A 23,005-nucleotide genomic window follows, 5' to 3' on the forward strand; every position below is an offset into this window, starting at 1 on the left:
ACAACTGCATCGCATCGTGTCAAGGGAGGCGAGTTGACAAACCACCACCGAATCTTCGCGCTCCTCTGCTTCCTCTTACTTGATCACATACCGAAACTCCTTGAAGCCCACACATCCCGGACTAGATCGAGCATCAGGCAACATAATCCAACCTTGAAACTGATGACTTCCGGCTATAAGCTTTAATTCCTTCGCACAAGCTTGTTTTCAAACTTTCTCTGCGAGGAGAAATCGAGACCGAAATCCTCAGCTCATGGTACTGGGCCGCCATCGCGCGAGTTCTGCGGCGCCCGAAAGAAGATGCGTCCGGTCCCTTCTTTTCTTCCTCCCCCTCGCCCGCTCCCACCAGCTCTGAAGAACCGACGCTTGCTGCGGGAGCTGCAGTACTCGGAGCAGGCGACAGCCAGGGCAAAAATGCAACAGATTGTAACGATAGGGACGAGGATGAGGAGACAGACGATGATCGTTGTCGTATAGTTGGACGGGGAAAAGGTTCGCTTCTCACTGAAGGTGGTGAGCATTGTAAGTGTCAGGAAAGCTTATGTCGGTGGGATTCGCGGTGAATGGTTTGGATGTTGATGTGGGTTGAACTTTGAGAGGGGTTGGATGACGATTGCCACAAGGCTTGTAAGCTGTGATGAAAGTTGCATAGATAGGATATACAGGAGGCTGGTGATTGGGATGCTTGGTTCTGGTGTTTGGAAATTGAGGGTACTGGGAAGGTCCACGGTCCGAGGTGAGTTGCTAGCTGCTGTGCAACGAATGGGAAGGTGCGAACAGCGACTCAAAACGGGAGCCATAATGAAATCCCGGAGGTCATGAACAATCATGTATGGGAAGTAGGGATATCTCAGATCAACTGGTTGATGGTAGTACAATGGGTATATTGAAGCACCTAGCTCGTAGGCTTTATTGATGCACCTCCTCCGTTCGTGGGTTGATTTTCTCCATCACCGATGCGAGCGTAGCCTTATCCAAACGGGTGAATCGAATCTATGGCCAGTCCATGTCAGCAACAGTCCTCGCTGGAAGGAAGAAAAAAACATAGAATAACATACCGTCTCATCCGCCCCTCCGCGCGTAGCCCCATACAGAGTTGAATCCGAAATACTAGCCTCAACCTCACTCTGCACCCGTCTCACCCAAATCCCATCCCAGTGCCAATCCCCAGGGGCCCTGGCTTGCGGGCTTCCAGCCTTCTTCATCCCCCCCAATGAGGTAGCTGTAGCACTGTCGTTGCCCCTCTGGTGCGCCTTCCACGCATGCCACGCGCTCGGGTTCGCGGCCGCCTCCAATGGTAAGGAGTCCAGAACAGTCGCGTCGTCGAATGTCGAGCGGATATAGTCAAGAAGGACTGCTACGGGGACGGTCTTCCTCGTTTCCGAGAATCGTCGGTCTACTATCGGAGAAGGGGGGTCGATCTCTTCCGTCGCGGGCGAGGTGGGGGTTGTTTGGTCTTGGTCGGGTATAGGTTCTTTGCCGGCCGGCGGATCGGATCTCCTTCCCCCGTTTGTATTAGTGCTGATGGTCGAGTTGCGCACGCTCACGGCTCTGATGGATGGAGCTGTTGACGGGTTGCATCCGCCTTGTTTGGCCCGACCGAACCAGTGCGGGAACCCGTGCCGTAAACTAAATCCGCCGGGGGGCAAGCGCTCATCGTCGGTGGCGCTGACGGGATCTTCATTCGAGGCACCTGTGCTGAAGGTGTAAGTGGTGAGGGGCACGACCAGGGGGTGAAAGACGTCGGTCGCGAAGTTGACCATGGGCGGCATGTCGGGATAGGAGTCAGGGAAGCGAATCTGGAAACGGAGGACAGCGGAGGCATATGGACCTTTAACAGACGAGTAATAAGCATGTTCGTTAGCTGTTATGAAGCTTCAGTTGGCCTGCCGAACGTGTAGAGATCTCTCACCAGCGCGAACAAAGATGACACCAGACCAGAGCGTTGGATCACCAGGACTGAGGCTCACGTAGGTGCCCGGAGGGGCCGCATATTGCAAGCTTGCACTGGTGCAATTAGCCGAAGATTGGACACAGATTGATCATGGACTGACTGACAATTCCAAAAGAAGCTGCTGTTTTCGAAGGGATGGAATGCTGGGTAAACGGGTTGTCGACATGATGTTTATGGTTGAGGCGGAAGTCCATCTAGTCTGGCTTTCCATTCTTTAGGGGCGGGCTCGATTGTCAACTTCGGGAAGTTGTTGGATCTCGCCTTATCCCCGTTATATCCGCCCCCGCCTGCAGTGCCTCAAGGCAGATAAGGATATAGCGAGGTATGTACGGACAGTAACTTACTAGGTACGTATGTACTAAGCAAAATCTTGGTTCGTTGTCAAAGAGTCAAGTAGTCTATCTCTATACTTGCACAAATTCAACGCTTGTAGTGAGTGCTCCAATAACGCAAATAGAAAAGTGCACCGCAATCATAGACAGCCTGCCTACAAAGCTCATGTCCTAGAAATGTCATTTCACAGCCTCCTCTTGAGTGCTTGAATCGAGGCCCTCTCGAGTTTTGCGTGGGGTTGTATCAGCCCCAGAACCGTCATACCCTCTCCCACGCCCTCATAGATACCACCCGCGATACCTTCCACCCACCAGTCTGTAATATTGATCACAGTCGAGCGCACCCTCCCCTCATAAAGACCCAGGATGGTAGACCCAAAGCTCATGCTTCGTTTGCCCCAGCTATCTACCGTGTCTAGCGTAGTTGAAATGACACGTTCGGCGACCCGATGAGAGCGCTCGTACTGATAGACCCGCGCAAGGAGTAGCTTCAGGTACGGGACGACGTATCGCACAAGGAGAAAGACTTGAATAATAACGAACGCCAGCAAGCGATGCAGGAGTGACCTTCTAGACTTATTAGACCGATGATATGTGTCTGGTTCTGCGTCAGAACTCATAAGCCCTGTTGCCGGCTGGCTTGCATCGCCCGGTACCAATGTGGATGACTGGAGACTTGATGGAAGGTTACGCCGGATGGTTGCGATCTCTTCGTGAGTCAGTTCTGCTGGTAGAGCATCTAACAGATATCCTAGGGCAGTGATGTACAACGAGCGGGCCAGGGGACCGTCGCATCGGGGCAGTTGCGCTTCATATCCAGCGTTTCGGAGAAGGCTCAGCGCTAATGATAAAAGTGCGTCAGTTCTGGCACAACAGAATTCCGAATCACCTTGCACCGAGAACTCAGCTTTCTGTAGTCGGAGGATCAGGGCATAATCCGGACCAACTCAGATCTATCAAGAGGGGTAGGTTTTGCTATTACAAACCAGGTATCACTCTATTCCATCGCAATCCGGACTCCGCTTCGTACCTCGATGATGATGGTACGCCGAATGAATCCCCATATCTACCCTCTTCAAAGGCAGTGATCTCACTCATGTCTGGAGCCTTTCCTGATACAGACGACACGCACGAGTCTCGCTCATTGCTCGAACTATCCACTGTCGCAGGCCGCGGGAAGATATCGCCGGTGAGTGGGTCAGGCAGGGTCTTATAGCACTCCAATTCCGGAATGGAAGATGACGGCATACGCGAGTGCATGGAGGCACTCGGTTGCTCGCCAGTCGTACTCGCCTTGAAGTTTGGCGCGACACCTGAGCTGACCGATCGCTGAATTGTAGAGTACAAGCTAGGAAGTCGCCGTCGAAGAGATGCTGGAATGACGGGGAAAAGGATGGTAAACGCCTGAGGATAGACCATTGTGTCAAGTAAAGGTGCTCGATCATCCATGACAGCCATTATCGACGGCCAAATGCCGTCTTTGACCATGAATAGTACCTGGAGAGGAGGAAGGGCGAAAGGCTAAAGCGTCTGCGTCAGACATACGCAGACGGGCGGGAAAGCGTTGAAATACGCTTGTTGGTTTACTTTTGGGTCTACTGATATTATCAGGCCACGGTGAAATACCACGTGGCTGTGTCAGACCGTTAAGTAGCAGCGACTGGTGCATGAGTACCAATTCCATTGCGTTGGAGGGGGGGGAAATCCCCTCGAGAAGCCCCGGCGTCCACTTCCGAGAGAATCACATGTCAATCACGGATGTCAATAGATAGACTCGTCTCGACTCGATTTCCCTTTCCTTTCCCCCGATAAGCAAGCAATCCCGCGACAATCCCGAGCCAACCCTCGTCAAGGTACTCCGTGAGTAACCATGAAAACATTCATGATGACTGACTAAATTTATTTCATTCATTCACTGCAGCCATCCAGAATGGATACTAGACCTAAGATACCTAGCCAATCAAATGGAAGTGGCACGCCTGTCAGTTCAAGGTTACACGCCCTGCGCCCTACGTCTGACATGTGCGAAGCAAGGATCGAATCCCTCTTTTAACCGATTATATTAAGACTAAACATCGCCCGGTTCAACTTCTGTGTCAGTTTTAAGAACCTTTTGAACGCTCACAAGACGATGGCATGACTAATTAAAAACAGAATCCGAGACTTTTACCACCATAACTCTGTCCGTCTGACAATCTCTTGGGCCAAACACTCTTCTTCTTTCACCAATCAGGCATTCCTTCCAGAAAAATATAGATCTTGTGCCAGACTGTGGTTCGGATCAGGACCTGCACCGGACATGTACACTTCGTTTTGCTTGGGACTGGGTATAGGAATGGGTGCCGAAGCCATCTTTGACGGAGCCAGTGGCTGTGCCATCGAAACTGCCACCTGTGTCTCCTGTTCATGGGATGGGAAACCATTATCACTTCCGCCGTCGCCCCCGAAGCCCAGACCCTGCAGTTCCTCCAAGGGCATCTCATCGTACCGGGAATTCAACTGTTGAAGGAATTCTGGGTCAAATCCCATTTGCACGAATGGATCAACCGAAGCGCTCAGCGGAGTGGAGAACGCGGTCGGTCCAGCAGACAAACTGCTTCCCCAGTCAGACGACAACCCTGACTGTGGTCTAGTGGGCATGATGCCAGAATTTTCGGCATAGCTACCGATGGAGCTTCCAGGTGCGCTTGCTGGGACAGAGGACCGGCTCGTTCCTGGAAGCGCAGGGCTGTGGAACCCGGAAGGGGGAGCCATAGGACTGAATGGTTGCTGCCAACGACAGGCAGACCGTGCTAACAAATTGGTTTCCACGGGCGGCTGTCGTAGTCCGTCCGTTGTGGCGAATGGGGGCTGCATACCCAAGTCAGAGAGCTGGATATGGTCCGAGCCGGGAACAACTTCAAGACCAGTATCCCGTTTCAGGAAGCTGAGCCAGACCGGGTTGTCGGCACAAGTCTGGTGCCAACGGTCGTCGGTGCCGTAGATGATCATCCGGGCTTCGTCCTGAATCATCTGATCCGAGGGCACAACGCCTGCAGCTACTTGATTGTGTATGAAGGCAGTGAGTTCATGTTTCAGTCGAATGAAGCAATTGGCATCTTCCGCTACCACGAGTCCGGGCGCTTTGCCTGCTGCAGAAGAAGGCTTGAAGGGATTGAGGGTCTTCTGGTCGTGGCCAATGAGGTACGGTGGCATGGCATTCTCAACGAGGCCTAAGATAAAGGGCTCAAAGCCCCAATCACCTCGCCACTGAGTCATGTTGCTGCCATTCTTAAAATGCGAGGCCAGATGATCGACTCGGTCCTTCCAGGTCGATAGGCCAATCCCGCAGAATCCACATCGTGACTTCAATTCAGTGATGCTACTCCGCCATGCATCCATGGATGAGATAAACTTGACATTGTGCATGAGCCGAAGGTGCTGATTGAGATGATCCTTCCGATAGAAGGAACGTTCCGCAGATGTTTTCTCTTGGCAGGCACTGTAGTTGTGTGACTCCAGGTGGTCCATGTCTGGGCCAACGGCCATGCAGAACACACAGCGATGGGCACCACCGATAAAGGCGACTCCCCCAAACGGCGAGCAGGTCCATTTCTCGAGGGCTAGATGAAGCGACTTCTCATGGCGTTGCCAGTCATACTTGGTCTGGAAGGTATCTGTACAGAAGGTGCATTGAAATATTCGGGCGTTGCGGGTCTTCTGCTGGTTGAACGGGTTGACAGGCAGTGAGGGCTTCCGACGACGACGCCGTTCCTTCCGTTCCATCGAGCCAAACGACCCCAATGAGGAACGGTGTGAGAAGGCGGACGCAAAAGAGAGATCGGATAAGGAAGAGCGACTGGCCGATTGACTGGTTTCATGACTGCTGACTGATGGAGCATTAAACAAATTGGAGTTGTCATGGCTTGAGTCATTGCTGGACCCAGTCTTCCGAGAATGGGAACGCACGTGACCTGGATGAAACGAGCGCGGCCGCTCAGGATCTAGGGATGTATTGTTCAAAGCTCGAATAATATCGGATGTGGCAGCGGGTTCGTTTTCGGGAGGGGAGTGCTTCCAACGTTCAAGAGGCGTCATGGTTGCGACGTCTCGACGTTGCTGTTGTCCGGGGATATCCACTGCTCCGGGCGCTGCTGGAGAACCGCTGCGCGGAGGAGCTCGAACTTTGCCGCGTCGCCGAGCGTTGGCAAGCCAATTGCATATCTGGGTTCGTTTTAGACCCGTGCGTTGCTTCAGCTCGTCTTTTTCTTGGTCAGTTGGGTAAGGATATGCACTATGGTCCAGCAGCCAGGTCTTGAGGATGCGGACCGCCTCGCGCGACAATCGGGAGTTGCTCTTCCTTGACTGGCCGTCCGCTTCCTCGGCGATGTACGAATGGGACTTAAGCGCCTTCTTTCCTGTTAGACCGCCAGTAGTATTGTCAATGTTTTCGGCAATCGGGTGTAATGTATCCAGGAACCGGCCAGGAGCTTCGACCTGCTTTGTGAAACTGCATTCACGCCAGAGAGAGATGCAACAAGTACAGCCACTTTGGCGCATAACTCCACTCTTTGCAACAAAGCAATCTAGATTCATATGCCTGCAAAAATCACAGGGCTCCCTGGCACGCCTCATTGGATAGACGCCATTACCAAGAAGAGAATTAGGAACATCCACCAATTGATGTTCTTCAAGACTCTGCTTTGGTGGGTCATTGGAAAAATCTAAGGGTTCGTCTTGTAGAAACGAGTTGTAATTCGCAGCGGCATCACCATCGTCAATCTCAAACTTCTCGGAGGCAATGTCATCTTCGCGTACAAGAGACTGCGAATCATACGAAGCCTCGTCGAAATCGAAGTACTCCATATCCCACTGGACGAGATCTTTGAGGAAAGATTAAAATCAAGAAAGAAGTCAGTGGGAGGCTTGCGAGCAAGTTATCCGTGTCTATCTTTCTTTTGGAAGATGAACAAAGAGGAAGATCAGACGAGCAATAGTATGGAGCAAGAGACCAAGTCATGAACTGTCTGTAGAAATGGATAGTAAACGGGTTGTTGGCGGGCGGACGGGACAGCCAACATGACTATATTTTTCGTCTGGGGTATCAAAAGCACGCCGAACGGCAGAACCCTGGTCGATTTGCCAGTTCCTTCTATGCACCCCGGGGGGGAGGTGTGGCAGTTCATGGAGCCATGGAGCGCTGGATCGTATCCCGTTAGACCTAGCGATTGTTGGTCTCCGGAGAAGGCTGCGTGGTCCGGACGGGGATAGGCGAGCAGTGGACAAGAGATCAGGAAAAACTGGAGCTCATGCAATACTGCACGCCCTTCCAATGACAGCACCATTCCTATTTGAGGCAAGTGTTGTCGGTGCGCACAGCCAACTTTGCGCCCACACTAATCCCGGATAGGCAGGAATGATTCATCAACGATATCGGAGCGGTGGGTGGGGGGGGAACCGTTATCAAATTATCAACACCGCGATATACTATTGAGTACTCGTGACTACATGTACATATGGATGCCAAGACGAAGAGACTCCTTCTCCTTCTCCTCTACATACTGCCGTTTACCCGCTATCGAACCATATGATCTCGTCCTCTTTGTCCATTCAATCACTAAGGTGGACTCTCTCTTGCATATAATGCGGGCGTCAACGCGATGTCATTCCTGCCTCCCTTGATCGACTCTCGGCTCAATCACGGAACCTTCTTGTCCGATAGGAACACAGCCTAAGAGATATTGAGGCTTGGCAGACAATGCCGCCTCTCCAGGTGTGCATGACATAGTAGGCCATCACCGTGATGAGAGGACTAAAAGACTAAGATTGGAACACCCCTGGTCTAGCGACACAACGCCAGGAAACAGACAGCATCTACCACAGCGATTATGGTTGGTCTTCAGCAGCAGCAGCAGCAGCAGCATCGTCATCTCACACAAGCCCCCTTCCCTTTCCCCTCATCCAGGTCTGTGCGACTACCATTTCTCTTTGTTCGGCTCGCGGCCCCGCGGTGTAATCTTCGTGGTTCGAGCTATCAAGGCGTTCGCAACTGCGCCAACAAGCGGCTTACAACTACCCGCAATACGAACACGCATGGCAAGCAGGGAGTCGACGAAAATTACTAGGTTGACCTTGAAGGATGAGACTGGAAATAGCAAGCAATGCGTTTCCTTCCTCCAATTCGACACCTCCGAGGTTGTTGCACATGATAATAGGAGTGTGAATCAATCAGCCATTAAGCAGCTAAGGTGTTATTACTCAAGTAAAAGAGTAGGATTGCACAAAACCTAGTTGTATGCTTTTGAATGTGTTTTCCGAGATTGGCATGTCCCGGAATTCAAAAGGAATCTCGCCGTTCGATGAACTTGTGCAATTGAGCAAGACTAACTAGCATAAGGCTGGTAGCCAAGACCCGCCTTGCTCCACTTAGAACTCTGGATGCCAAGAACTGGAAGAAAATTCGTCGGATCCCAACAGGAGCCGAGGGAAGTTCGGCCGACCGATTGCAAGGAAACAGTCAGAGAGGAAGAGGTGATGGATGGGGCTCCTGGAGGGGGGAAACACACCTCCCGGCTGCTGTATAGCAAACGGCTCCTAACCCTCGGCGCATCACCTGACTGTGGACATTGCGAAAGGCGCTAGAACGTACAGTACCTACTCCGTAGATAATAACCTTATGCTCCTACAGGAATCACCACGCCTCTTTTTTCTGTAAATTCTCCATTCTTTGTACTTGGTATGTTCACTGGACGGTAACGGTTTACTGAGGTTTCATGAAACACACATAGAATCCGTACTGGCAGAGCATGTCAGTGTATCGGCACTCTTTCAGTAGAATGCCATGGTGTGTCCAGTTTCCATGATCCATGCTCTTGCACTCACTTTATGTTGCTCGAAGGTGATGGGATGTATTATGAGGTTAACTGCATATTGAATTTACCAAGGATCACCATCATTCCACACCCTCATGCCATAATGAACACACACTCGATATATTATATCCTTGGAAGATTAACCGTACCAGAAGTATGTATAGATAAATACAAGTGTATCTCGCCAACCCTATGGCTTGTATAGTTCAAACCAGGTCTCTACAAGCCCTACATCGAGAACAATAATAAATAGGTGGACGACAGGTCGATTCAGCCCTCTCCAGACGGTCCATTGTTACCCGAGCCACCAAAGAAGTAACCTTCCAGCATATCGTAATTGGCATTCTCACTCCAATCATGCTGAAAATCCATCGCCATGCCAAAGCCGAGGTCGATCCCCACACTGTGACCGACCCCATGGCCTAATGAAGGCATGGCCTGGAGATTGTACTCGGGGTTGTTGTCGTCGGAGGTGGGAATTTGGCCATCGGCTGCACTGCTGGGGTCAAAGTCGAGGAAATCAAGGCTGATAGAGGTGGGGTGGTCGTGAGGGGGTTGATATTGAGCACCAGCAGGGTGACTTGGGTTGTTGCCGGCACCGACACTGTTAGGTGAGGCGCTTTGCTGAGGCGAGTGGGCGTAGTAATACTGCTGCTGCTGTGGATGTGGTTGCTGTTGAGTCTGAGGCGAGACAGGATTGTCGTATGGAGACGCGTAGTATTCTAGGGAAGGGGTTCGCTGGGGATGAGGACGAATAGAGGTCCGATCGGGAGGGTAATTGGATGAGGAGGGTTCTGGGTAGTCGGGTCGGGGCCCGCGAGGCGGTGGTAGTGGGTACGACTGCACGGGTTTCCTGGACCCATTGTTGGGCCGGTCGGGAACACCGGCATGATCGTTGAACAGGTCACCAAGATTCATGTCGAAGCGTGGCAATGGGCGAGGTGCTTGACGCATAGGGCCGGCGCCCTGTTGACGGACGGGGCCTTGGATATGGCGAGACCGTGAATCAGCTTGGTTGCCTGCATATGCTCTGGCTTGGTTGGTGTGAAGCGCAGCTGCCTGTCGTTGCGCTGCTTCTGCCTGGATCCGGCTGAGATCTACTTGCGATCCAAAACCAGTGGTCGAAAGACACATCTGTACTGTGGCTTTGCTCATTCGCTCGAAGGCGTCTCGACATGCCTCTGCAGGTGGACATTTGTGCATGAGGTCCCCAAGAACGGAGGTAGCAGCAAGGACGGTGAAGTCGACCTCGTCGAGTGTCTATAAAATATCAGAGACTGGAACAAGAGAATGGTAGAAAGAAAGTAATGGTGAAGTACGTACCAAGCGACTGCGAACCAGAGCTGAATGCCAAATCGCATAGAGAAAAGAAATACCTGAAATTTATTAGCGCACGCTTGTTAAACATCTGTTCGATACAACTTACCAGCCATGAAAATATGGTGTGTAGCCAGATAAGTATAATTGACCAACCGCACACGATGCATTTGGCGATAGATCCGAATCACCTTCTGCCCAGCCTCGGCGACTTTGTAGTAGATTTCATCCTCGGCCTCCACTTCATCCACATTGGAAAACGACGGGCTGGACACGTCTTCAGCAGGCATCATTTCATCTGCCAATTCTGCTGGCACTGTCAAACTCTGTTGATATAGCATGATAACAGCCTGCCAATAATTCAGCTCAAGGAACTCGACGGAGAACTGCACGCCTGTGTCACGGCGGGTTGGCGCGCTTTGCTGCCATTCTGCCAAGCGCCTGTGAACGTCTTTGCGCCAGGAATGAAAAGAGTCGAAGCCTTGCAGGAACGGAGATACAATATCTGCACGAATGGGTCTTCTGGCGGGATATGGCGACCTTTGTCTGAGGTAACGGGCTTGTTGATGCTGAAGCACTTCTTGAATTTCTGATTGCAAAACTCGGAGTTTAAAATAGTGGTGCGCTGCATGCTTATAACTCGGTGCACCCTCCGGCGGTGCCACGATGCCAGACTTAGTGATATATTTATCTTCGAACGCGGATGGGAACTCGGTGCTGATGGCTTGATCGCTGATACCGAATGGGCGACCGACACAGCAACTGACCAAACGATCGAGACTATATACACACCACCAAAGACGGCGACGAAGATCACGCACCCATTGGCGCCGTCCTAGTTCGCGAGTATCGACATGCTTCTTAGGTTTATCGGTGCTCTTACCTTGGGTACGATTAATGCTCTCGTCCCCGGGTGCATCGATCTCTGTGCCATCCTCGTAATGCAAGCCAAGATCAACTGCCAGTCGCATCGCGACACCAACGATATACCATAACCCAGGTGCTACAGGCCGCAAAAGAGCGAAACTAGCGAGAAGTAGCACAGCTTGCAATTCCTCTAAAGCACCTGATCCATCTCCAGAGGCAGTATTACCAAGGAAGGACTCCAGATGAATGATTGCAGATGCATGGTACTCTTCCGGTTGATGTTGGTGGCTCGACAGTCGTGGTCTTTTAGAACTCGGGGACGGAGACTGGTCTCGGCTATCACGTTTCCCGTCACCTGATGACTTATCTTCGAAGATGATACCTGCACCTATAGCAAACACAATATTGAGTGAGTAAAGGCTTCGTGGGGAGCGGTTCTTCTCGTCAACTGCATATGTCCGATCGAGCATCTCCATGAAGTCAGTCCGATGAAGAATGGGTATCTGGGCGTTTGCATGTTCGAAGTAAAGGTTGACAAGCCTTTCAGCCAGGTCCCGGTCCGGAAATGTCGCACATTTCATGGTCGGCCGTGTCTGTAAGCCGAAGAAAGAATCGCGCATCGTACTACCAGCAGTCCCTGTGGCACTGTGCGGCAGGCGCTCATTGGGACGCATTGGCCCGCGCTCCGCAACGTTCCCTGACACGGAACTCTTAACAGCAGCGAAGACGACACGAGCGAAGGAGATCCCGGAAGTGGAGCCCAGATACCGCGGATCAGAGGTTCCTTGCACTGATACCATTCCTATGTTTGATACCAAATTCTGAATGCGCCAGTTGTCCTCTTTGTTGGGATCCCGACTTTTGTCCAGCTCTTGTCCGCTCGAGGCATCCCTCTCCTGTCTCACGACCGAACCGTCTGTCTCCCCTTTCATTCCTTTCTCGTCTCCATCGGCTGTGAGTCCTTCGGCTGTAGACACCAACAAGGTCTCCAAGCCTGTGGCTGGTGCCTGAGGAGCATCAAGCCCCGCCTCCACTTTCACGGCCTCCTCTTCATCGAACGCAACTGGTTCCTTGTACTCGATGTTATTGTCCATTAACAGCTTTTCTAGATAAGCCACGCGAGCCTCGAGAAAGTAGACGTAGCTACGAGGTAGTTCGCGTTTCGTGATTGGGTCATAGCCGACGCATCGGACGCCGGCTTTTTCGCAGGACTGACATCGGGGGAGTCGCTGGTCACAACGATTCTTTCGCAGACGACATCGGTTACAGGCGGAGACGTTGCGGAATGAAGAGGAATTGGAGGCCTGAGACGAGGATATCGAATTTGCGGAGGCGAGCGCTTCACGGGCGGCCTGCTGCTGAGACTGCGCCGGCGACTCTGCAGGCATCGAGGACGTATCAGTTGACGGATGCGGTCTTTTCTTCCCTGAGGAGGTCGGTGAGGGAGGAGATGCGGGGTTCAGCATGGCGGAAGAGGCACGACAAAGGGAAGCGCAAACGTGCGAGCATGTCTCGGGAATGGGTTTTGGAGATGTTGTTCAAGCGAGATGGGTAGGAATAAGAGTGCGAAAGTGCTGGAAACAGCCGAGCAATCATGGTAGGATCAAGCGCTGGCTTCTATCGTATCCCCATCGATAGAGTAGGGTACTGTATCGACGCGAATAAGACGCACGTAGTTCTAAGGTCGCCAGTTGCGTATCGTGACGGCGACTTATGCGGTCGGTCAATATTCGGAAGGCAAGGCACAGTTGCAGCCCATGACGCAGGCGGTCTACTTGCACGAGGGCTCTGAAGTCTGGATAGAGATTAATGTCGCGCTAGAGAGACGTAGATCAGGGGGAACTGTGGACACACGCACGGACACGAACAGAGAGGGGAAGAAAAAAAAAAGCAAGCAAGCACACCGAGGTTGAAGATAGCAAAAATTGGTGGAGACGCTGGAGGAGGACTAAGTCTGGGTCCCGGGGGAGTGTAAGGATCGGGAGAAGAATCATGTCAGCACTCACCCACCCTCTCACAGGCACTGGTTCGTGCTAATCTAACTTGGTAAGGTGAGTTGCGGGCGAGGAGGATTTGCTGACAAAGGTACAGTAAGTGTTAGTTAGTTAGAGTTAACATACATGAGTACGTATCTATCCGCAGCTGCCATGGTTAATTGAGAGGGTGGATAATTGATCTCAGTGTTTACTTATATACCTCTTTCAGATTGTAGTAGCCATTGGACTTAACCTTGAAGCAAGACCAAAATATGTCTTGAGGAAGGGCCTGCAAGGAAGCAAGTTGGTGAAGAGATGCCGAGGTCTCAATAAGGTACAGTACTGTACGGTACCTGTCATACCACGTGATCTCTACCATTCAATCGGAGATTGATTGGTTACTGATAAGGCAGGTCCAGGTCCGATTAGTACGGTATAGATCTCATGCCTCTCGTATTAAGCTTAGGTTGTGACCTGGAAAGGACTCTGGGGTGGGTTGGAGGGAAAAAATAGATAAAATAACGAATATGTCTTTTACGGTCTGCTGAATGGTAAGTGAGGGCTGAGCAGAACAAAGAAGTCGGTGAGTTCTTGTTTTGCTCTGGTATATTGATCCCTGAAGGGATAAAACAGCAACTGTTCGAAATAGGACCCTCTTTTCTCGAAAACACAATCATGATTACTAAGAACATCAATATTTGGCTCCAATCATGGCTCGATTATCAATGTATTATGCGAATGTAACAAGCACTATGGAGATCTGAGAGAGAGAGCCAGGTCAGTCCAGTGATAGTTCGGAATAGCTTCAGCATACCTCACTTGGGAAGCTGTGAACGGACCAAAACGGACGGTCGATTCCACCACCCGCATCACCGAAGAGGCCCAATTTGCCCCGCGCCTAACCAGCTCAGCGAGGGGCTCGAGAGAGAGGGGCATTCATAGAGTTGTTCCCCTACAGGCGGGGCCGGCTGATCCCCCTCTCTGCAAGCCCCGCACTACCATATGACGTGAACGTACGGCAACAGCGTGATCGATTCACCAAGCAACCTAACTGACTACTGCGTCAACGTGCGTGAGGCTTGGCCGACTTTGCCGCTGAAGGAGAGGGGTTGACCGGGTCGCATTGGACAGACATCCAGAGCCTCGAAAATGAAACCCCTGTTAAATTGAGGAAGGGAGGGGTAAGGCGAAAAACCACTATGGCAAGCGCGGTAGCGCTCACCGTGTCGAATACAACAGATTTACACTATCAAAGCGGAAGACGTAATTGTACCAAGTAAAGTAAACTAAACTGTCTTTCATTTGCCTCTTAATATTTGGATTGTGTTGTGGAGATGTTTCTCATTTCCACTTCAATCTCCTAGCAACGGATTTCTCTTATCGGACTCTTAAGAGTTGGGATATAGTAAGCGCAATAACGAAAGAAAAATGTGAAATGACAAACACAAACAGCCTCTCCAATGCATGAAGTCATAGATGCCCAACGATGCCCATGCTAATAATGCCAACAGAAAACAATCCAACAGTAGAGATTTGAAACAGACTCGCCAGCCCTCATGCTTTTGTCGCATATGCATCCGGTCTATAAACTGCGCCATTGCCCATCTTGAGTCAGGGTCTAAAAAAAGCATAAAAGGTAAGAATAACAACAACAAGAAAAAAAGGGTAAGACAAGCCACCAGGCACAATATCCACAAGATAAAACAGAGGAAGTTAGAAAATGACGTGTGAGTTTAAGAACTCAAGGGGAAGGGACAAAGGGGAGGGGGGGTAGAGAGAGATCAGAGAACTGAGGTGATAGGACAGGATACGTAGGAGGTCTCAAACCTCGACTTCTGACTTTTAAGACTCAGGAGCGCCTAATTGCGCTGAGTCAACATGAGGGGGAACGTCCAGCTCATCGATGCTTGTCCGCGCGGAAGAGAGCAATCTCCGTGCCTCTTCGGGAGTGCCGTCCTCCTTCCCGACCATGAACGAACCCCGCAACATGTTTTGATCCTCGGACATATCATCGGGTTGGGTTTTCTTTTCCATGTCTTTTTCTCGCTCCGACTCTTCCATCCAGAAACTCTCAAAGGCACCAATGATGCAGACAAGACCGCAAGCCCACCATGCCAGCACAGAGTACCCACTCTCAAGACCTTTTGAGTGCAATAAGCCGGTAATAGTCGGGCCAAAGGCGCGGCTCAAACTGGCAGTGGAGGCTGCGGCGCCGTTGATGGAGCCAAGCACCTTAGAAGATGGAGCAGCATTGGCCAGCAGAATTGCCGTAGCGGGGAATGCGATGACATGTAGAGTGATCTTGCTGATCAGAGCCAGATAGGCCGCAGCAAGCTGGAGCTTCTCCGGCAGAAGGATGAGGTAGGGGACCATGAAGTACAATGGGGGCCACACCAGCAACACGAAGCGGAAAACCCTGAGTGTACCAAAACGACGGACAACGAAGGGAAACAACCAAAGCTGAGCAATCATCGAGTATACACCTTGGACTGCAAGCATAAACCCGATCTTCTTAGTTGCCAGTCCCAGACCTCCGGTAAACTTTAGAGGAAGCGAAGCGGCGTCAGTGGATGCAGGAGTGCTGAGAAAGACCGGCATGAGTTGGTCGAACGAAACACTATGGCTGGGGACGATGTCAGTACCGGAACACTGTGGAGAGACAGATACTCTGATTAGACTCACTATGCGAGAATCCCATAGGCGATGATGTTGAAGATCACTTGTTTTGTGAAAGCCTTGGGCTTCTGCCCTTTCATCTGCCCCTCAATGTCGTCATCCGTAGAGAGATCATCTGATTCTTTCATCGGACCCAGACGAGGAGAAGACTCAGCACTCCTGTATTCGGGGGGTGGAACATCGTCGTAGACGAAGTAATCATCGCCGGTAGTTTCCGCCTTGACGTCCAATTCCTCGGCAAGATGGTCGCGGGATCCCTTGAACTTGTTGACCAGCCAATTGCCTAACTCCAAGCCCGGGTCGCGGCGGTTCCTCTTCTCGGGATGGGTCTCCTCCAAAAACAACAAGCCGACAATGATACCGGACGAGAGGACGACAACACAGACCAAGTTGGGCAGCAGAAATGGGAAACTGTCGAAAATGGTTCCACGCTGGAACAGCCAAGGGTAATTGTCGCAGGGCTGTGCCAACGCACCACCCATGGCGGGTCCTATGATCGAACCTAAGCACCAGACGAAGGGCATGATAGAATAGGCCCGGGGTTGGTGCTCTTTGACTGTGACTATCTCCGCAACGGTCGTTTGGAGGACTCCGATGTTACCATTCAGAAGACCTCCCAGGGCCCGGGCGACCATGGCAGTCGCCAGGTTGGGAGCGAATCCGAACACGATCATGCTGATGGCAGTTCCGATCAGACCCATGACCAAGACGGGTTTCCTGCCAATCCTGTCACTCATGCGACCCCAAAACATACCGGCGGAAAATTCGGCGAATGTGAATGACGAAGTGATCATCCCCGCATATAAAGCAATCTTGCGATCATTGTCTGTCACGTGGAAGGACTCAACCATCTGATAGACATAGGGGAATATGGACATGAATGCGATTGGCTCGCAGATGCGACATAGCGCTAAACCAGATGTCAGTCATGATATCCGTTCCTGTAGATGCTCCCCGAGCGCAAGAGGCGCGGCAGTAGAAAAAGAAAATCAAAGGAAAGAATCAGAATCAGGGGAAGGAAGGGGGGAAGAGGGGTTGGGGAAAGAAAAGAAAGATCCAACGACAAACAAACTAGCATTCGCCTTGAAAACCAGTCGCTCTCTTTTCTTTCTCTCTTTTTCCCCCCGACAACCGTTGGGCGCAAAAAGCAAAAAGCAACAGCAAAAGCAAAAATACAGAAGGTCGGAAACGTACCTAGCACGAAGAGTTGCCGTACAGGGAAAGCGGACCAATCATCGTTGCGCTCGCCATGTCGACGGCCTTGTAAACACGACGGGCGACTAAACATCTTGTCGTTGGACCGTTCGTGCAATTCTAAAATCCACGGGGTGATAGAGTTATATTTGCTTGCTAGACCCTATGATCCAACAGGAGCAGGCTTGCCAGCGGGGTCAAATGGTCGAAAGGAATGTGTCTTCGGTGTTGTAACCGAAGGGAGGGAATGTTGGGTATAGTATAGTGATAAGATCGCTGTGCTGAAGGAAGGAGAGAGGCTGTTGGTCAAAGGGGGCTCAACATTTCCTCCCCCTGTCGCAAATTCAATGGCGAGAGTCCCGTTCGTTTTCGTTTCTCTGCTTCTGCTGGTCTCCCTTTTGGGTTCGGTGATGGTCAAGAGCCGAGAAACGGCTAGGCTGTGTAACTGCAAGGGAATCCGATGACGCCAAAGTTTGATTTCAACAAACTGGTCGCTTTTGGAAGAAGTTGGTCAAGGTAACGAGGAATGAAGACAGAGAGACAGATCAGTGTTGTTCAATTGAGTAGAATATCCAGTTGATCGTCTGGACAGTAGGTCAAAGGAGGTTAGCTTCGGAGGGTAGGTGTAGATATAGCAGCTGATGTACTACTTGATGGTATAAGTGCCAACGGACGTTTTGTCTCGATTGAGAACAGGGGAAGCAGATGAATTGAGGTTGAGAGCAGTCAAGCATAGGGGGAAAAAGTAGAAAGGTCAGTCGAAAGGAGAAGCTGGCCGGGCAGAGGAATTAAATGTAGTATTTTGAAAGTGGATAGCCTACGGAGTACTGATTGTGATCAGGCAAAAGACTAAAAAGGTGTCAACGGTTCAGGATAGTAGTCAGTATGGGACAATAAAGGCAGGCCCTTTTTCGGTTACAGCTGTACAAGAAGGACGCAACTGCAAGCGGACAGCAAACAGCTGAGGAATAGGAAGGATCCACTCTAAATTATTAATAAAGACAATATTCTTTTTTTTTCTCTTGGTCGCTCGATCTTAGGTTGTTGAACTAATTTTTTATTTATTTTTTCATGCCGGGCTCTTTTAGCTTCAATTTTTATTTTATTTTCTTTTTCCCTCTCTCATATTTTTCCCAAAGTATGATGCGGGTGGGCTACCCGGAAGGATAGGGAACGAGAGATGGATCGGAGCCATCTGACACGACGGTACGGGCAACACGACTACGGTACCTTGGATACTGGGGTACTACATACTAGTTTAGTCCTCCGAGTAGGCCGATGACAGAGAAATCAGATTCAGAGGGAAAGAACCGGAATCTGGGATAGGGTGGAACCAATCGCTGCAAGAAAGAAACGCAATCCATTCAAGGTACGTACGTACCGTACCCGACTGTACATCGATCCTCAGGAACTGAGGGTTGCTGCTGCGCTCTGCTTGGGTAGTCAATACAAACCTGCTGTACGCATCAAGCAGGCAGAGAAAACAGGCCGGATTACCTGCTATCATGTACACAGTACAGTACTTCCAAGTAAGAGCGGTATGGGCTGGTCCATTTTTGACAGAACAAAAAGAAAATGGAAGGAAGGGAAGAGAAACCCACTCCCCCATTTTCGACCAATATTGGGAGATAAAAAGGACGAAATAAAAGAAAAGAAGAGGAAGAAGCCCCCATGAATGCCTATCAAATCACATATAACCGTCGGAAGGGAGAGGATCAGATTCAGATCGGAGCTGGAATTGTAATCATCGATCCAAAGTCTAGTACTGTCAGACCACACTAGTCTACCAAAAAAAGGAAATCGAGCAGTAAAACCAGATGGGGTGGGGGTAGAATCGAGAAGCAAAAGAAGAATAAAAAAATAATCAGAAATCAAAAAGGGATGGAGCCAGTTTACAGAGAGGGATGGGAAGAACATCAAAAGAGAGAGAGAAAAGTGATGAATAAGAAAAAAGTAAAAAATAGAAAGAGAAACCGCAAATTGCCCCATTCCAGAGCCGCCGCCCGCAGATTGACCGGTAGGAGGAGACCCATGAATCCATGATGGACCTGAGCCCTGGGCTCCGGGGAACAGTAGAAAAGGTGTGTAGCTAAAAAGCGCGCTAAATTGGCCCGTAAGGCAATGATGATCGACTTTCCAGAAGTCTGGTTTTAGTGCGACTTAGTGAGATGATAGATCTAACAGCGACTCCCCCAAGTCCACACCTGGAGACATGGAGTCCTCCCGTCTCTCTCTCTCTCCCTATCATCATCCCCCCCCTCCCCCCCCTCCCCCTTTCCCCTCCTTTTAGAAATCGCATGTCTCAATCAAGAGAGGTCAACGCAATTCTGAAGTCCAGATGGAAATGCAACTACAAAGGAGTGCGCCCTTCTCTTATCCAATGTGGAGGTTCCTGAAGGTCCCCATCCACTATTATGCTTAATGCTCGATGAACAGGTTAGAGGGTCCAGTACGTACCTGGTAGGTGCAGTAAGCATAAGGTATCACCTTCCAAATGTAAAATAAATGTACGTATCAAAACAGCTAAGGCCCATCGCTGAACAGCTCAAGAAGAGCAATTATGACAACATTCATGAAGGAGTCAACATCTCCAAGCTTTGTGCTTTCTTCAATGACATTTGACCTGCAATAGGAAATTTTCCCAGCAAGATGATGGGTGCCTGCACTGGTGGAGCGATAACAAGCGGTGAATTCCATTGACTACTACTTAGCTACCGTTGACGAATTGCACTTAGTAAGAAGCTAAAACCCTGCCTGTCTGACCAAGAAAAGACAGCATGAAGTGCTTGCAACCCGGTTCAGAGCGGATCGCGAGCAGAACGATGAGGGAAAATGTAGATTGAGGGGTTCGGCCGAGGAAATGTATAATGAGTGAATTTAATGGAGGGAAAGAAGACTGACAGTGCAATATGAATTGATTGTATTCAAAGGGGAACGAACCAAAGAAAGTTCGCATGGCCATTTGCCGAAGTGGGCCAGGTACTTCGAAATGGCGGCGAACTTCACTCCTTACGGTGAAGAACAACACTACACATTTTCTCTCGCCGGACCTGGAGTGGGCCGGCAATGGGGGGTTGACCCTGGGAGGAAAGGAACCATCGATTGACATTGAGTAAAATCACCAAAACTGGTGAAGATAAAGATTCAAGGTCATAGAAGGAACACTTCTGAGGCGCAAAACTCCTGACTTTCCTTCATACCTGTAGTATCGACTCCGTGCTGGGCCCTTAGAATCCAGGCTCAATCAATTTTGTCGTTTGTTCCCAGCTGTTGCTCATCATCGTGGAACATGACAACTTGCAATCGTTTCTGCCTCCCTTAACTGGGTCAGATCATGCTGCTATAGCAAATGGTTGCTCGGCTTCTCGAGCAAATGCTCCGGAACTTTAATGTGATCCCCAGCTCCAAGCAAAGCATCATTTACGGAGTAGTTGGCGTATACTTTAGGTGACTATACCTTTACCGTACATGAAAGAATTTCCGGGGAAGTGAGGAGAATCAATTCAGCGTCGACCGGCCATTACAACACAATTAGGAAAGATAAGAACTACAGTCTCCGTACAATACTTTCTATGGCAAGAACTTCCTTGGAGGGAACACCAAGAAAGTCTCAACAACTTTTGATGCATTCCAAATCTTTTTGATTGCCTGGGGCCTCGTAACAGACCTACCAGCAGGTTTGAACATAGGTGAATAGCAGATAAATGAAACCATTCAGAGGCAATTCTCTGGGTTTTCTCGAAGAGCCGCCACTCTTTCATGCATAATCACCTCTTGGGCTGCTGTCACCTAGCTCTTTGCTATGCAAGAACGAACCTGCTTCAATTCTCTTTGACGTCACTACGTCGGCTAGTCGCTAATTGACCAGCGCTGTTGGATTTTCCCCCAGCCGCTCGAATAGATGGAAAGACCTGAAACAGCGGGTTATGCGAAAGGAGGGGCCGAGGGTGGGTAGCGGGAGACCAGATGGAGACCAAGGTGAGGGTTCCAGATACCTTCTTTATGATACTAATGTATGGAGCCAACGATCCTGATACCTGTTTGTATCCAGTCAGTAAGTGATGCTTAGCACGTCCCTTACGTGGCTGACTACTCCGGCGTTTTACTTGGGAAGTGAGTATCCTAGGGCAGCCTTGGACCTACCAAAAAACATCTCAGCCAGTAGCGGCTTCATGCTGATGCGATCCCCATAATTTGGTAAAAAAGAGACTGCGTTTCCTTAGGGACAAACACTAAGGGCGGGTGGAAGTGGGAAGGACCAAGGCACTGGGATCTCAATTCCAGATGCTTCTTGCCAAGGCGCTCCCCCCCCATCTCCCCATACCAGGCTAGGGTAATAAGTAAGTTACCATCAGTTTACCGGGCAGTATGTATGTACAGTACACACAGTACCACATTGGAATTGTCCACCACTTGCTGCAGTAGGGAAATAGTGCCATGCTGTGGACCCATAGTGCCTGACTTAGCTTGGTTGAGATCTGGAGCCACGCGAGCCAAACGAGGATCAGAAGAAAAACAATGGAAGAGTTTAGAGCTGCAAGTAATTCTTTGACTACAACTATGGTACGTATCTGTGCATAGCAGTGGGGCTTTCTCCTACTATGTATGATACAGACGATCGACCCTGAGCATCCACCATTCCCCCCCTCTCCTAGAAGGATGGGAAATGAATACTATCGTCGCTGTACGGACAATAAAGCTTTTTTACTTTTCCCCTAATCCATCCATCCATATTCTTTTTAGGGCATGAATAGACAATGCGCGACGTCATTGTGCTTGAATACACCATGGCAAGCAGCAAAGAGCCGATCGGTACCAGAAGGGCCACTGAGGACAGCCAGAAACTCAGGGCATTAACCAATCAGGCGAAACGTTCGACTCTGACCGCTGAATTGATCTAATTTCAACCTTGAGTGTTGACCCGGTCACACTCTATGATTTGTCCTGTCCTGTTAGAGTCCAAAAGAGCAGACGGGTGAGACTAGAGAAGGTAGGTACCCTACAGAGGACCACGCGGAGGGAATGCAACCTAAACTCTGACCCTGGAAGCTTTGAGAGCCTTCGGATACAATTTCGGAAGCAAACAACTAGGAAGAGGGGGGGAGTTGAAGCAGGGAGGCAGGTGAAGTCTCTCAGAAAGTCTATGCGGAAAGGAAAGACTGGAACTGCCACATCTTAACTCCTATGTGAAAGGCACTCACTCACGCCATCGTAAATCCCCTATTGAACCGCTCAGTGATGTGAGGTCCACGGTGCCGTGCTCGTGAGGAAGCCTTTCTATCCAGATCGCTGGATGCAAGTGCTTGCATACAGCGAAGCATACCGTCATTGCCCCTCTCCTTCCTCGGTCTTCGAGTCCAAAAACCCGAGTTCAACGGCCGACTAAACTGCGATCAATGATCTAGCGGTGTCAGCGTGACGTGCTTTTGGGGAACGCACACCCGCACACCCGCACACCATTGCCAGGGAAGAGATGGCTGATGGGCTGTCAGCGGGCCGTCGGCATTCTAGCTCGAGTGACCACGATCGTGTCCAGCTTGATCACCATTCGGACTTTACGGAAAGGAACAGGATAAGAGATGGGGAATGTCATCGCGACGCACCTCACAGAAGCTAGTCAACCTGGATGTACTGCGGATGATCATGTGAGCCTACTCCGTCAGCTGTATGGGGAATTGAAATTGAGGGAGCAATTGGATGATCGGAGGTAGACCCTGAGACGTGCGGCATCAACCTAGATTGCGGGGCCTGATGAAGCCTGTCTGGTCATTGATACCGCCGAATCTGGCGGGATGATTGAGGAACAATGCGAGTGTGGTGCTGATGCTGATGCTGGTG

At 50.5% G+C, this 23,005-nt stretch overlaps 5 protein-coding genes across 5 annotated transcripts; all 5 read right to left on the reverse strand.

Annotated features, from left to right (window-relative positions):
* Nucleotides 1-909: 909 nt before the first annotated feature.
* ASPACDRAFT_55973 (putative ubiquitin-conjugating enzyme) lies at nucleotides 910-2,120 on the reverse strand (the record flags this gene model as incomplete). The annotated part of the gene is made up of 4 exons (XM_020203077.1): nucleotides 910-993; nucleotides 1,059-1,831; nucleotides 1,913-2,007; nucleotides 2,059-2,120. The coding sequence occupies 4 exons, from the start codon at nucleotides 2,118-2,120 to the stop codon at nucleotides 910-912; spliced, it is 1,014 nt and encodes a 337-aa protein (XP_020060835.1).
* Nucleotides 2,121-2,296: 176 nt separating this feature from the next.
* ASPACDRAFT_74132 (uncharacterized protein) lies at nucleotides 2,297-3,801 on the reverse strand. The gene is made up of 2 exons (XM_020204127.1): nucleotides 3,273-3,801; nucleotides 2,297-3,127 (listed from the first exon to the last, which is right to left on the reverse strand). The coding sequence occupies exons 1-2, from the start codon at nucleotides 3,742-3,744 to the stop codon at nucleotides 2,472-2,474; spliced, it is 1,128 nt and encodes a 375-aa protein (XP_020060836.1). The 5' UTR covers nucleotides 3,745-3,801; the 3' UTR covers nucleotides 2,297-2,471.
* Nucleotides 3,802-4,327: 526 nt separating this feature from the next.
* On the reverse strand, nucleotides 4,328-7,506 carry ASPACDRAFT_74133 (putative homeobox and C2H2 transcription factor). Its single transcript, XM_020204128.1, has one exon. The coding sequence runs from the start codon at nucleotides 7,129-7,131 to the stop codon at nucleotides 4,516-4,518; it is 2,616 nt and encodes an 871-aa protein (XP_020060837.1). The 5' UTR covers nucleotides 7,132-7,506; the 3' UTR covers nucleotides 4,328-4,515.
* Nucleotides 7,507-9,419: 1,913 nt separating this feature from the next.
* ASPACDRAFT_1060 (Zn(II)2Cys6 transcription factor) lies at nucleotides 9,420-12,787 on the reverse strand (the record flags this gene model as incomplete). The annotated part of the gene is made up of 3 exons (XM_020195304.1): nucleotides 9,420-10,397; nucleotides 10,461-10,513; nucleotides 10,564-12,787. Coding segments are annotated over 3 exons (3,255 nt in total), but the record flags the coding sequence as incomplete, so codon positions are not given.
* Nucleotides 12,788-15,139: 2,352 nt separating this feature from the next.
* ASPACDRAFT_21308 (MFS transporter) lies at nucleotides 15,140-17,261 on the reverse strand (the record flags this gene model as incomplete). Its single annotated transcript, XM_020199014.1, has 3 exons — nucleotides 15,140-15,920; nucleotides 15,980-16,883; nucleotides 17,168-17,261. The coding sequence occupies 3 exons, from the start codon at nucleotides 17,259-17,261 to the stop codon at nucleotides 15,140-15,142; spliced, it is 1,779 nt and encodes a 592-aa protein (XP_020060839.1).
* Between the last annotated feature and the right edge of the window lie 5,744 nt (nucleotides 17,262-23,005).

The sequence above is a fragment of the Aspergillus aculeatus genome, assembly GCF_001890905.1.
Source record: "Aspergillus aculeatus ATCC 16872 unplaced genomic scaffold ASPACscaffold_1, whole genome shotgun sequence".
NCBI classification, from domain to species: domain Eukaryota; kingdom Fungi; phylum Ascomycota; class Eurotiomycetes; order Eurotiales; family Aspergillaceae; genus Aspergillus; species Aspergillus aculeatus.